This window comes from Cotesia glomerata, linkage group LG6 (assembly GCF_020080835.1).
Source record: "Cotesia glomerata isolate CgM1 linkage group LG6, MPM_Cglom_v2.3, whole genome shotgun sequence".
In the NCBI taxonomy this organism is placed as follows: domain Eukaryota; kingdom Metazoa; phylum Arthropoda; class Insecta; order Hymenoptera; family Braconidae; genus Cotesia; species Cotesia glomerata.
In genome coordinates this window covers 2,619,961-2,635,083 of record NC_058163.1, presented here as the reverse complement: position 1 = coordinate 2,635,083, position 15,123 = coordinate 2,619,961, and the positions used below count along the sequence as shown (strand labels likewise).

The window sequence follows — 15,123 nt, the reverse complement described above, 5'->3', positions numbered from 1 at the left end:
CGCATTAAAAAAAAAATAATATTGATATTATTTTTAATTTTTTAATGATTTTATATCAAGCCGATAAAAATAATTATATACTGTAAGTAAAATAATTTTAATAAGTTAATTCAATTTTTAAGCTTGTTTAAATTTTCCCGCGGATAGTATTTATTTTCATATAAATTGAACGCCCTCTTTCGTTCCGATGTGAATCATAAAAAAGGACCAATTAAAGGCTGACCTTCGGTCAGTCAAAGAACACAATTGAGTATAGTATCAGCTGTTTTAAAGCTCTATTTATAAATAAATTTTTCTATATGGCTTAAAGGACAGAAAATTTCTCCACCAGCCGAACAAAAATTAATTATAGTTAAACAAAACAATATTAAGCTGCAATTTTCAATCCTTAACTTCTTATTAGGTAGATGAAGAGATTAAAAAATAAATTGAGTTGAAAAATTTATTTTTTCAAAAGTTATCGTGTTTGTCTCTCCATAAAAATTTGAAAATCTACACTATAAGCTATTAAAACCACTTTTTTATGGAAAAATAGCAATTATTTACTCTAAACTATAAGAATGAATTAAAAAAATTATTTTAATAAGTTAATAACAAATAAATTACAAGAAATTTTATTTGCAATTCAATTTTAAAGCTTGTTTGAATTTTCCCGCGGATAGTATTTGTTTTCATACGAATTTAACGCCCTCTTTCGTTCTAATGTGAATCATAAAAAAGGACCAATTAAAGACTGACCTTCGGTCAGTCAAAGAACACAGTTGAGTATAGTATCAGCTGTCTTAAAGCTCTATTTACAAATAAATTTTTCTATATGCCTTAAAGGACAGAAAATTTCTCCGCCAGCCGAACAAAAATTAATTATAATTAAACAAAACAATATTAAGCTGCAATTTTCAATCCTTAACTTCTTATTAGGTAGATGAAGAGATTAAAAAATAAATTGAGTTGAAAAATTTATTTTTTCAAAAGTTATCGTGTTTGTCTCTTCATAAAAATTTGAAAATCTACACTATAAGCTATTAAAACCACTTTTTTATGGAAAAATAGCAATTATTTACTCTAAACTATAAGAATGAATTAAAAAAATTATTTTAATAAGTTAATAACAAATAAATTACAAAAAATTTTATTTGCAATTCAATTTTAAAGCTTGTTTGAATTTTCCCGCGGATAGTATTTGTTTTCATACAAATTTAACGCCCTCTTTCGTTCTAATGTGAATCATAAAAAAGGGCCAATTAAAGACTGACCTTCGATCAGTCAAAGAACACAATTGAGTATAGTATCAGCTGTCTTAAAGCTCTATTTACAAATAAATTTTTCTATATGGCTTAAAGGACAGAAAATTTCTCCGTCAGCCGAACAAAAATTAATTATAATTAAACAAAACAATATTAAGCTGCAATTTTCAATCCTTAACTTCTTATTAGGTAGATGAAGAGATTAAAAAATAAATTGAGTTGAAAAATTTATTTTTTCAAAAGTTATCGGGTTTGTCCCTCCATAAAAATTTAAAAATCTCCATTATAAGCCATTAAAACCACTTTTTTATGTAAGAATAGCAATTAATAAATGTTTAATATGTTTAGCAACGATTTTTCTTTCTTTTTGTATTATTTATACGTACAACATAATATCTATCGTACAATTTTCTGTGACAAAAAGTTGAAATCTTGAGTTTAGGCAATACTTTCGCGCTCGTGCTTAGAATCCAAAAATATATGGCAAATTACATTATTTTTCATAAAATATTATTTTTGTAGTAATGTTTGATGATCGAACAAAGACTTGCAATATCAAAAATTAATTATTTATTCAGGATCGCTACATAAAAACTGGATTAATAATATAATACACCTCGCTAAAAAGTAAGCTTTTTCAATTTTCTTTAAAAAAATCAATCCATCGATCAAGCTAACCCAATTTGTCACAAATAACGTAATTTAAAAGTTAAAGTCAGTAATTAAAAGCTCGACAAAGCGGATTAAAAGTAGACGACAGCATAATATTGTGTTAAACATAAAGTTAAATGCGAGTGAAACGTGATTAAACTGCGAAGGCGATGGAATGGTAATTAGGAGTATTGAAAATAATCAGTAGGCGTAACAAGGAGTTTATGTTAACGTTTGCGAGGCAATAGCATTCATGACGCATTGCACTAGTTTCATGTTAGTTTGTTAGCGAGTATTGTCAAATTATTAAGTGGATAACGTGACTGAATTAATTAATAACTTTTCTTACAGGGGCCGCGGAGAAAAGTTCCAAGCACGGAGCCGAAGACAAGGCCAACAGCATCATAACCGCCATGAAGGAACGGATGAAGCAGAGGGAGCTTGAGAAGCCTGAAATTTTTGAGCTTATTCGGTTAGTAGTTTTATTTCATTTTATTTTATATTTTTTTTGGATCGTCAATAATTAAAACAATATTAATTAATGCAACTGGTGACTTGATCGCTATTAGTAATTCCTATAAAAAAGTAATAAAACTCGGTGAATTCATGTATCGATCCCGCTCGAGAATTAGGTCACGTTTATAAAAAATTTCCAGCATTCAATTCCCGATTGGACAGTATATGGAAATAGTAATTATCGAAAAATGTCCGTTAAATTTTTCGGAAATTGCTCTTTGGATGTTTGGAGCTCGGTAAATTTACCCCTCCAAATGCAGAGGGAGCTATTGGAAATTATCATTCCACTTGCGATAAATTCTACGCAAACTAGCCTTTAGGGTTAGAGTAAATATTTATAAACACATTGCGGGATATTTGAATATTTTAATATTTAAAAGATGGCTAGCGGGAAAATTTAACGGTTAAATTTCTACATTGACATTATATAAATTATTAATTATGAATTGTGATTTATGGAGGAAAATTTTGTCAAGTGGAATATTGACATGCTTGAGGATTTCGAGGGGACAATCATCAAAATTATGTTTATGAATTTTTAGAGGTTTTGTTACTTTTTTAGGTTAAGAGTTGCAGTTAAGTTCTGCAGAACCTCAAGGGTGTATAAAAAAATTTTTTTTGCTCCAATCAATGTAAAAATATAGGAGATATTAACATCTATAGAAAAAACGAAAAAAAAAATTAGGAAAACGGTTGACCTTAAAGGCCATTCCTGCAACTTTCCGCCAATTCCATATTTAAGTACTTAAATTGTACTTATTACGTTTTTGAACTCTTCAAGCTCAAAAATATAATTTTCGTATCATTTTGAGCTCTCCGAGCTCAAAAGTCTATTAGAAGTTTAATAAAACACTATTTTTTGAATTTTCAAACCGCTATAACTTTTGAATGAACTAACCAATTTTCACGCGGTTGGCGGCATTTGACGCAATTTTTTTAAGCCTCATAGAAAATCTTTAAGTTTAATTAAATCGAACTAGAAATTTCGGAGTAATTCCGAAAAAACACTTTTTTTTCGGTTTTCTTTCGTCAACGATAACTCACGTACAAATTAACCGATTTTGACCGGCTTGGCGGCGATTGGCGTGGTTTTTTTATGTTAAGAGCTGATTAGTTTTTAGAATTGATCAATAAAGCCGTTTAAAAGTTATTAAAAAAAAAACCACATTTAAAAAAAAATTTTTTACAGTTTTTTTGAGATTTTTCAAAATCTACTGGTTCGAATCGATTTAAATTATAGTCAAAATCTAAGTTTGGTCAAGCCCTTTCTAATGGTGCCAACGGCGATGAAATCGGTCAAGCCGTTCAAAAGTTATGAGAGAAAAACTCGGTTTTCAAAAAACGCGGTAAAACCTATAACTTCCCAACTTTTTAAAATTTTCAATTTTCTTAGCGAGAAGTTAACAAGATTTTTTAAGTTTTTTTTTAACTTAGCTTGATAATAATAAAAAAATAGAACTAATACCCTGATGAATTTATTTTTTCTTATTTTTTCATTCGTTTTTTCACTTAAATAAATATTTGTTGATATAAATAAAGTTGTGGAGTGATAATTTATATTACCTTTGCAATTTTTTTCTTACTCTGACCTATAATTGATAATAAACCAAAAAAAATACAGGATACGCCCTTATGACTTTAGAAAAGTTTTTTCTTAAATCCATAAGGGAGTATAACAAAAAAAAAATTTTTTTTTCTTTTTTTCCATAGATGTTAATATTTCCAACATTTTTACATTGATTGGAGCAAAAAAAATTTGGTTTTATGGCTCTTATGGTTTTAGTAACGCGATCTTTTTAATAAACTAGATTTGTATTTATTAATAACAATTTCTTAACTTAATTATAATTCATTACGCTTTTTAAATTTCTGGAATTTCAAACCCAAAATCTGATAAAAAAGTGAATTTTGATAAAGCTCCAAAATTATTAACCTCCATAAAATTAGCAACTGTAAACCAAAGTCCATTCAAAATAATGAATTCAGAGCCCGCTTATCCATGAAGCGGTTGAAATATTCCACTTTAATCAAACTCCGTATAATAAATTCAATATATCAACTATTACATCGAAAACACAGCCTATTTACGATCGCATTTCAAAAACAATACAACGTATCTGTCGGGTGAATTAAACAGTAGATAAACAATCCCTCAACAATATCCGCGCGCAATAATTAATACACCTTTCAATTATTATTTATGAATTATAAATATTAACGGATAACTATCGAAGTGAATTTCCGCGAGGATTGAAAAAAGTTACTCCAAAAAAACAATTAATAGCGATCAAGCGGCATTAACATGAATTAATTTGCTCTCTTCCTCAAAACTTAACTCATAAATTGTCAACAGACATGTCGTTAATATTTAACATCGGTAATACCATAAAATATCAAATTGAGGAACATCTAATCTATTGGAGATTAAATACATTGATTAAACTTATGACCTTACGTCGAAGATCGAAATTAACAAGCGGGGAAGAGAGCAAATTCAATTAAACTTGATAAATATATGTATATGCTTAAATAATAACAACTGGTGAGTAATTAATAGCGAAGTTTACGGTTAAACTAAACGTGACTTCGGAGTTTAGGTCAGTATTTGGAATCGACGACAAAGAGCACCAGAAATATTTAACCTCAGTGAAGCAATCAGTGCTGGACGGCACCAGCAAGTGGTCCGCTAAAATCGCCATCACAGGTTTGTTCCTGATAGGCTCATATTAATAGTATCTACATGTGTTCGTACCAGGATATAAGATATTCCAATCCAATATTAATTAATCTTAATGATTGTAATCAAGCTTCGCTCCGAGGGGCCTGGCTGACCGGCTGGTTGCAGTAACATGTGTGCTCATTTGTGTTTTTTTTTGTCGCCAACAACCATTTGTGGCCGCGATAAAAAGGGGTAATGCTAATTGTAATTGATATGTCTATGAGAATTAGTTTGGGTGAATAATTGAAGGGATCATTGGAAAACGTGTTGTAACAAATGGAAAAATTCTGTAGTTGGAAAAATTAGTCAATTGTAATAACAAAACAGTTTAAGGAGATCCAAGTAAAGCTACAAACTTTGCAGTAGAAAAATTTTTGAGCCTTTTGAACTTTAATATAACAAAATGTTCCAGGGATAGACTTTAGAGTGAACCTTATCCAGGATTTTTAAATTGTTACAATAATAAACAAAATTGTATATTGTAACTTTAATGACAATTTTAGAGAAAAGCTTCTCAGAATTTTACAACTATTTTTGCCAACAAAGTCACTTTGTTACAGCTACAAAATTATTTTGTTACAACAAAATTACCAGAGTAACGGTAGCTAAATTATTTTTGACAAATAACTAATAATTTTGTTAGCTAAATTTTCAAATAAACATTTTTTCAAGACAGTAACTAGATTTTCGAGCTCGAAGTTGTATTTTGAGCTTAAAGAGCTACAAACTTTGCAATAGAAAAATTTTTGAGCGTTTTGAACTTTAATATAACAGAAAGTTCCAGGGATAGCCTTTAGAGTGAACCATATTCAGAATTTTTAAATTGTTACAATAATAAACAAAATTGTAAATAGTAACTTTAATGACAATTTTAGAGAAATGCTTCTCAGAATTTTACAACTATTTTTGCCAACAAAATCACTTTGTTACAGCAACAAAATTACCAGAGTAACGGTAGCTAAATTACTTTCGACAAATAACTAATAATTTTGTTAGATAAATTTTCAAAAAAAACATTTTTCCAAGACAGTAACTAAATTTTCGAGCTCGAAGTTGTATTTTGAGCTTAAAGAGCTACAAACTTTGCAATAGAAAAATTTTTAAGCGTTTTGAACTTTAATATAACAGGAAGTTCCGGGGATAGCCTTTAGAGTGAACCATATTCAGGATTTTTAAATTGTTACAATAATAAACAAAATTGTAAATTATAATTCTAAGGAAATTCACGCGAAGTGGTCAAATTTTCAAAACTTTCTGAAAATTTGTAAATTCAATCTACGTAGCTTAATAATTAATAAAAAAATTAAAAAACAGGTTTCCGGGATATTTAATCAAATAATTAGGTTTGAAAATTGTAATTTTTACATGTAGGTAAATGGAGATTTTACTAGCCGTGTATTTGGCTAAGAATTTAATGCAATTAACGATTTAAAAAAAATATTTATTTTAATTGAATTTGATTGAAAAAATAATAAGCTTTCGATTAAAACAATTAAAAAAGTAGCTTTCCGAACGTATAACGGAGATATTTCATATTTTTTATGAAAAATCACTCGGAACTTGCGTTCTTTAAAGTCTTGTATTTGACTTGGCAACACCGCTTGCGCAGTTACCCATGCGCATAAGTTCCCGCAGTTTTTTAAATGCTAGAAGATCTTAGTAATTTTAGTTAGACAGTAAACATAAATAAATTTGAAGGTTAGGGAACTCTTGCGGTGTTGTCAAGTGTATACCGGTAATTCAGAGTGCTATATTTTTTATTAGTCTATTAAATGTTAATAATTATTTAATGAGTAAATTTTTCGGAAATTTCCTCAAAAATCTTATTAATTTTTAAAAATTAATTTTAAGAACAAAAGTATTTCTACGTATTATTTTTTTATAGACAATCTTTACACTAGAAAGGTACTTGGATCTCCTTAAGGAAGTACACTAATTAATTTGATGCGCAAATGGTTGTTGTAGCAGTCGTATATGTCGCTAATTATTATTATTAATTATTTTTGTACCGCTGGATAAATCCAATGCCGATTTTTGATCCGATATTAGGCAACCTTTTTTTAAGTGTTAATTTTTTTGACTTTATTAATAATAGTGCTCGTTTTTGTTGACCATTAAATATTGATACTGCTGTACGTATAATTGTTTTTTATCCGTATTTATATTTTCAGTGTTGCCAATCCAATAAAAACAACCAACACAAACAACTTTCCAGATATAATAAGACCTGTTTTGTATCTAGGGACCTTCAATATATATACTCATAAATTAATAAATAAAATAGTAATTATACACTTGACAGTAGATATTATCGCCGATAAATAACCGAGTTATTCAATTGATAAAATCTCTAAGCGGATTTGCATAGTGCTGATGTTTAAATTTACAATTGAATTGGGAATAAACTAAGCTTGTTAGTGAATTGCAATTCACCAAAGTGGTTTAAGTCGTCGGTAAAGATAACTTTAGTTATCCTTAGTTGCCAAACGGAAGTGTGTTGATCATGATGGTGATGATGAATTTGGGTTATTGAGTCACACTGTTCGGATCTTGTTATTTCAGCTGAGCTAACCCTGAACAGGAGACAATATCGCGATTGAAATAGTTCATCTCGGGTCTCGCCAGTGTCTGTGCTTCTAGAGACTGATCGATAAGACTCTGAAGAGCAGTACTACTATACCGTCATTCATGCCCAGAAGCACAACCAGATCTTATAGTCGAGAGTAATCTCAGCGGACTTACCAATCCCGGTTTCAAAGCTTGCTATGGATTTTCATTCATTCGATTTAACTTTAACCTACCGCTAAACTCATCTTGGGGTTATTAATTCATTTTGACTTACTGGTCATCCATTTTAATTAACCCGGTGGTGATTTTCTGTTTTTAATTACGGAAGCTTTCCTTGATTAAAGTCTGATGGTTAAAGAGCAAGAAATTTATATTTACACACTGATAGAAGGATTTGTTTATATTTAATAAGCTTTATTAACTTAATAAATGATTTTTTAACATAGGATTTAGAAGTTAATAAATTATTCATTAAATACGATTTGAATGTTAATAAATATTTGTTAATTAACAAATATTTATTAACAGTTAATAAGTAATTTATCAAGTACAATTTATTAACTGTTAATAAATATTTATTAATGGTTAATGAATATTTGTTAACTGTTAACAAATATTTATTTAAAATAAAAAGCAAAAAAATAGTAATTTTCTTTTGACACTTTTTATAACGCTATAGCTGGAATACATGATAATAATTCAATTCACTAAATAAATTAACCTTTTTAATATTTAAAAATATAAAAGATAATTATAAGCTGTGATAGAATTTGCTATTTTACAATAAACGTTATTAGAATGTAATATAATTAATGCAAATAATTTATAAAGATGATTTTTGTTTATAAGCAATCTTTATATCATATGACATTAAAAGCGAAACAAATTCACTCAACAAAATTTTTATTAACTGTTAATAAATACTTGTTAACTATTAATAAATAATTATTAACTATTAATAATGTACTTTCCTCCCAAATAAATATTTATTAAATGTTAAAAAATATTTAATAAATTAAATGTCTTCAAATCAATTAAATTATTAATAATTAATAAATCCTTCTATCAGTGTATTTTTAAATAATGCATATAATATAATTTATGGATATTAATATTGAAAAATGACATTATTAAATAATGTTATAAGGTAAAGTACCCAGTACTTGAACATCTTTAAAAATGGAACCAGTACTTGAACAGACTTTTCGAATTGTTGTAATACAAAATCCGTATATTTATTATGAGTAATATGCGCATGTTATAATTATTCAATGATACAATAATTGATTTCTGTAAGTTTCTTCAATTATAAATCAAAACAATTATATTTTTGTTAACTTGAAAGTTGACACGTCGAGAACAGCCGATAGATGCTATTTTATTCATGACAAAGGTACTAAACCGTAAGCCGAACAATCAGTAAAAAAAACGGTATATCATCATTTTAAGTACAAAAAATTGTACCATCCAATAAAATAGTCTTTTCTAAATAATACATATTTTTTGCAAAGACATAAACTATAATTTTTATATTAAATTTTAGCGTCTAACTATAACTCGAAATTTTAAAAGCGGTACCTAGAACTAGAACAAGCTGGAGCCTTATAATTTTAACAGCACTATAATCTCTAATAGCTTTATAGACTGGTGATCAGAATTGTGATTTGTATTAATTACTGCAAATTAAATAAGTTTTATAGCTAAAAGTTAGTGTAGTTAAAAATTATTGAACGTTTTGAATTGGGTTTTTTTGATTTATAATTGAAAATTTTCTTTGTCATTCTTAAAAAATGTAATTAAAAAATTAAATACAAATATTTCTCATTTTTAAATGAACATATTAAGTATTCACCGTATTATTTTTTGTACTAATCACCAATATGTTGTAGATGCTATTTTTTTAATGAAAAAGGTACTAAACCGTAAGCCGAACAATCAGTAAAAAAAAACGGTATATCATCATTTTAAGTACAAAAAATTGTACCATCCAATAAAATAGTCTTTTCTAAATAATACATATTTTTTGCAAAGACATAAACTATAATTTTTATATTAAATTTTAGCGTCTAACTATACCTCGAAATTTTAAAAGCGGTACCTAGAACTAGAACAAGCTGGGGCCTTATAATTTTAACAGCACTCTAATCTCTAATAGCTTTGTAGACTAGTGATCAGAATTGTGATTTGTATTAATTACTGCAAATTAAATAAATCTTATAGCTAAAAGTTAGTGTAGTTAAAAATTATTGAACGTTTTGAATTGGGTTTTTTTGATTTATAATTGAAAATTTGCTTTGTCATTCTTAAAAAATGTAATTAAAAAATTAAATACAAATATTTCTCATTTTTAAATGAACATATTAAATATTCATAGTATTATTTTTAATATTAATCAACAATAAGTTATAATTCTTTAGATATTTCAATAAAACGTTGAAAATTTTTGGTGTGCCTATTGCCATATATTTTATTAGTTCAACTACTGCTCCCGAAGTGTTCAACTACTGCAGCTTGTTATAATTGATTGTTCAACTACTACTCCTTTAGCCTATCTTAAAAACGTTGTCAAAATATAAATATTCAATTATCTTTATTATTTTGCGCTTCAATCTAAGATTGTTAATTTTTTCATGAAAATTACTAATTTGAACTAATAATTACATCTTTATATATTAAAAGTCGTCAAATACGTTTTAGTTTAAAACCTGTTCAACTACTGGGTACTTTACTTTATTCACAAAAAACAATATTAATTCTTTTTCACATCAAACTACGTCAGAAAATTTTCCTTCGTCCCATTATTAGATATATTTCTTACCCAGCTGTAAAATAATTGCTATCAATATCTCTTATAGCTTAACTATAAGTGCTCTTAACTCTCACCCAAAAAAACCAGGTTCGATTCCCGGCCCAGACTCTCTAGCATATTTTTCCTCTTCTTCATTTTTTTTCTCCATTTTCCAAACTTTATTATCAAATAACCAAACCAACTCTTAAAAAAAGGCAATTATCTTCAAAATTGTCGATATAAATTAATGCAGTTCGCTGAAAAGCACTTTCCTGTCCCTAGTTCGATAAAAACAGCTATAATCATAATTAAATTCATAACCAGCGATATATCTTGATATTTACCGGGATTTAATCAGCTGCTGGCGCCCAGCCATCAGATAAGCTATAGCTTGAGCGGTCTGAGCAACAAGTTTTCTTATTCTAAGCCATAATTCGATCGAACAGGTGTCTAATTCAAAAGTGACCTCCAGGATTTCGTTTTCTTCAGCAAGAACTTCTCTAGATTAACAATTTTGTTTTCAGCAACGCCTGTCGAACAATCGCTACAGGTAGTCTGTACACGTTTAGTACTTGTCGTTGAATTTGAGGTCATTGTATTATTTTCAGCACGACCTTTTCAGTCGACCCGGATACACACATTGACAGCCTAGAGCAGGCGGAGATGATCGTCCTCGAGGGTACCAGCAAGTGGTCGTGCAAGATCGCCATCACAGGTACCCCATAATAAACACACTGACTAAATCACACTATTTTCATCCAGCTCAATAATAATAATAATAATTATTGTGTTTTTATAATCAAAATCGCGGGGTACAATTATCGGATATTTATTACTAAATAATTAATATATTCTGACACACGCATTTTATTTATTACAAGGCTTCGCTTTGTGTGACGATACGATAAATAATAAATAACTAAACAGTGTTTAAAGAGGACATACGCCAGTAGGTAAAAGTTAAATAATAAATAAAAACAACAAAGAATATTCCTTGGTCTCATTTTATGCGACGCCCGTAAATCGATACCTTTATGTTAGCAGGTGCAGCGCTTTGACCTCACATCTCTTCTTGGTATTTGTTATATTAATTATTTTTAAATTATTTTAATTGAAAAAATATTAAGGGTATTTTTTTATAGGGGTAATTTATTGTTGATAGTTAAGTAATTATTCATTTTTAGTTCGAAGAATTTTTGGATGAATTATTAGGTTTTAATTGGGATTACGGGGGTTAGATTTTTGGGGTGAGCTAAACCGAGGGGATCAATAAACACGAAGAAACCCGGTAGTTGACGGCTGACAAAGTAGATGACGAGGAAAGGAAGCCAAGGGGTTAAAGCCAGCATTTAAATTACCAGTTAAATTTATCAAACCCGTCAGAGCTATTATCTCGTTTTTTATTTTCTCCGTAAATTACTTGGGAGATTTTGTGTTGCTTTTTTATTTTTGTTGCTTTTTAAAATACTACCTCGATTTAATTACTACCCTTTTTTTTTGGTTTATGTTTTTATTTAGGTTTTATTTCTAGGAGGGTAATTTTAAAATTTAAAGATAGTTTTTTATGATATTTAGAAGGGAAATTTATTTTTTCATCTTACGGTAAAAAAAATATTTTGATTTTGTTTTTAAAATCAATAAAAAAAATTTTTTGATAAAAAAAATTTTTCATCTTACGGCAAAAAAATTTATTAAAAATTATTTTAACTTTTGTTTAAAAATGAAAAAAAAAATTTTTTTTGAAAAAATAATTTTTTTTATTTTACGACAAAATTCATCTTACGGCAACAAAAATTTTTTTTTATATTTATTGTAACTCGTTTGAAAATAAAAAAAAAAATTTTTAGAAAAATATTTTTACCAATTTGGACTTTATTTTGAAAAGTAACAAAAAAAATTTAACAAGGCATTTTTTATCTTTCGGATGAATCCATCTTACCGCAAAAATATCCATCATACGGCAAAAATGTCCATCTTACGGCAAGAAAATTTTTTATTAATATTTATTTTAACTTTCGTTTGAAAATTAAAAAAAAATTTGTTTGAAACAAAATTTTTTTTTCATCTTACGGCTGAATACATCTTACGGCAAAAATATTCATCTTACGGCGAGAAAAAAAATATTTCTTTCGGTAGACTTTATTTTTAAAAAGTAACATAAAAAATATTCAATAATACATTTTTTATCTTTCGGGTGAATCCATCTTACGGCAAAAATATTTATCTTACGGTAAAAATGTCCATCTGACGGCGAGAAAATTTTTTTTGTTATTTTAACTCGTTGAAAAATTAGAAAACATTATTTTTTTCATCTTACGGCTAAATCCTCCTTACGGCAAAAATATCGATCTTACGTCAAAAATTTTCATCTTACGGCAAAAAAAATTTTTCAATATTTATTTTAACTTTCGTTTGACAACAAACAAAAAGTTAAAAAAAAAAATTATATTATTCATCTTACGGCTAAATCCATCTTACGGCAAGACAAATTTTTTTAATATTAATTTTAACTTTCATTTGAAAATGAAAAAAAAAACTTTTTAAAAAAAATTAAATTTTTTTTCCATCTTACGGCAAAAATGTCCATCTTACGGCAAGATAATTTTTTTATATTTATTTTAATTTTCGTTTGAAAATGGAAAAATTTTTTAACAAAGGTTATCCATTTTACGGCAACATTTCATCCATCTTACGGCAAAAAATACCCATCTTACGGCGAGAAAAAACTATTTCTTCCAATTTAGACTTTATTCTGAAAAGTAACAAAAATTTCAATAAGACCTTTTTTACTTTTCGAATTAATCCATCTTACGGCAAGAAAAATTTTTTTTTCTCAAATTCTACTTCTCGTTAAAAATCAAAGCGATAATTCATGTCAAAGAAATTTTTTTTCTAACTCATAACATAAAACAAAATGAACTTTCTCATTACATCAAACTACTCGAAAACTTATTTAATAATAAATGTGTAAAAGTATTCGTCGTTTCCGCTATAAAAATTTATAAACTCTTCTAAATCCAGGCGTAATAAAAATAAACGTCAGGCGAAAAAAAAAAAAAAAAAAAGTAAAAGCGGTGAAATAAAAATCGAGCACGATAGCCACAGCGGAAGAGGGTAACAGTTGGCGTTTCTTTCCGCCCCAGTAATCAAATCTCTTGATTCACTTCCGATTAAAATATATACCTATATATCTCTATATATTTAAAGAAAATCCGCAAGCTAAGCCAAGTGATTTTTGTTCTATTCTTGATGAAAAAAAATCACTCGAATAAAATTTGCAACTTTCTTTAAACTTCAATAATAATAATAAGATGGTAATATGACCCAAAATTTAAATTGAATTCGAGATAAATAAATCATTAATCCACTCGGTTAAAGACCAAAGATAACTCCATCAATCACAGGCGGTAAGCATCACTCTGGGGACAAATACGCGTATGATTATTCCCGAAATCAATGAGGATGTTAAACAGTTTTGTGCTGGTATCCTAAGCACATTGTCCTCCCAAACTCCAGATAGTTTCTCGCTTGACTCCACATCTCAATCACAAACATAACATATACATACTGTGTTTACATACCAATTAAACATACACGATATCTGTAACACACCAATATGGTAATTAATAAACCAAACCACCCAGAGGACCAGAAACACTAATCTTAAGCTTATTGATTTTACTTTTTAATATTTTATCCATTTTATCCATTAAAATTGGTTATTAATGTATATTGGTGATGCATGTATATGTTTTGGTCATTCAGTCATACGCACTCATGCACAAACATTTTTTATATTAGTCATTTTTTATTTTATATTGCACTTAGATGTTTCATATTTATAGAATTACGTATTTTATTGTTTTGCCGTAAGATGGATTGTTTTCCATCTCACGGCAATTATAAAGAAGTATTTAGATGTCAACTTGGTATATTAACAATAATTATACGGGTTAATTAAGAACTTCATTCCATCTTACAGCATAATATATAATCCATCTTACGACAAAATATCTTACGGTAATATAGAAAAATTTTCAATAAATTCTAAAGTTCGAAAATATTTTACACTTCATTCCATCTTACAGCGGAAAAACGAAGTATTCTCTTTCTGATGACTTCATTGCATCTTACGGCATATTTTGACATAAAAATTACAATTAAAATTTTTTGCTACGGTCTAATATAAAAATTTTTGATAAAAAACAGTATTTTTTACACTTCATTTCATCTTACGGCAGAATAACAAAAAAATGTTCACTTTTTGATGACTTCATTACATCTTACGGCGTATTGTAACACAAAATTTATAATATAGAATTTTGTTAGGGCGTAATATGAAAATTTTTAATAAAAAAATAGTATTTTTTAACTTCATTTCATCTTACAGCGAAAAAATAAAGAAATATTCATTTTTTGAGGAATTAATTCCATCTTACGGCGTATTTTTAAAAAAAATTGCGCAAAATATCAATAATTATAATGAAATAATTATCTACATAACTTTTTTCATACTTTATTTCACCTTACGACGGAATAATGACGAAATATTCATTCTTTTGAGGAATTAACTCCATCTTACGGCGTAATATAACAAAATTTTGCGCAAATTACTTCAAATTGTCAATAATTATAAT

At 27.9% G+C, this 15,123-nt stretch overlaps 1 protein-coding gene across 14 annotated transcripts in view; it reads left to right on the top strand.

Moving 5' to 3' along the window:
- Window positions 1-15,123, top strand: part of LOC123267470 — a 134,782-nt gene that overhangs the window by 95,354 nt on the left and 24,305 nt on the right. For 10 of the 14 annotated variants that reach the window (XM_044732102.1, XM_044732100.1, XM_044732106.1 and 7 more), the window contains 2 exons: window positions 2,247-2,367; window positions 11,095-11,201. In XM_044732102.1, coding sequence (XP_044588037.1) covers window positions 2,247-2,367; window positions 11,095-11,201 — 228 coding nt within the window. Of the gene's footprint in view, window positions 1-2,246; window positions 2,368-5,008; window positions 5,116-11,094; window positions 11,202-15,123 lie in introns of all 14 variants that reach the window. The other 4 variants (XM_044732099.1, XM_044732104.1, XM_044732110.1 and 1 more) reach the window with 1 other exon arrangement.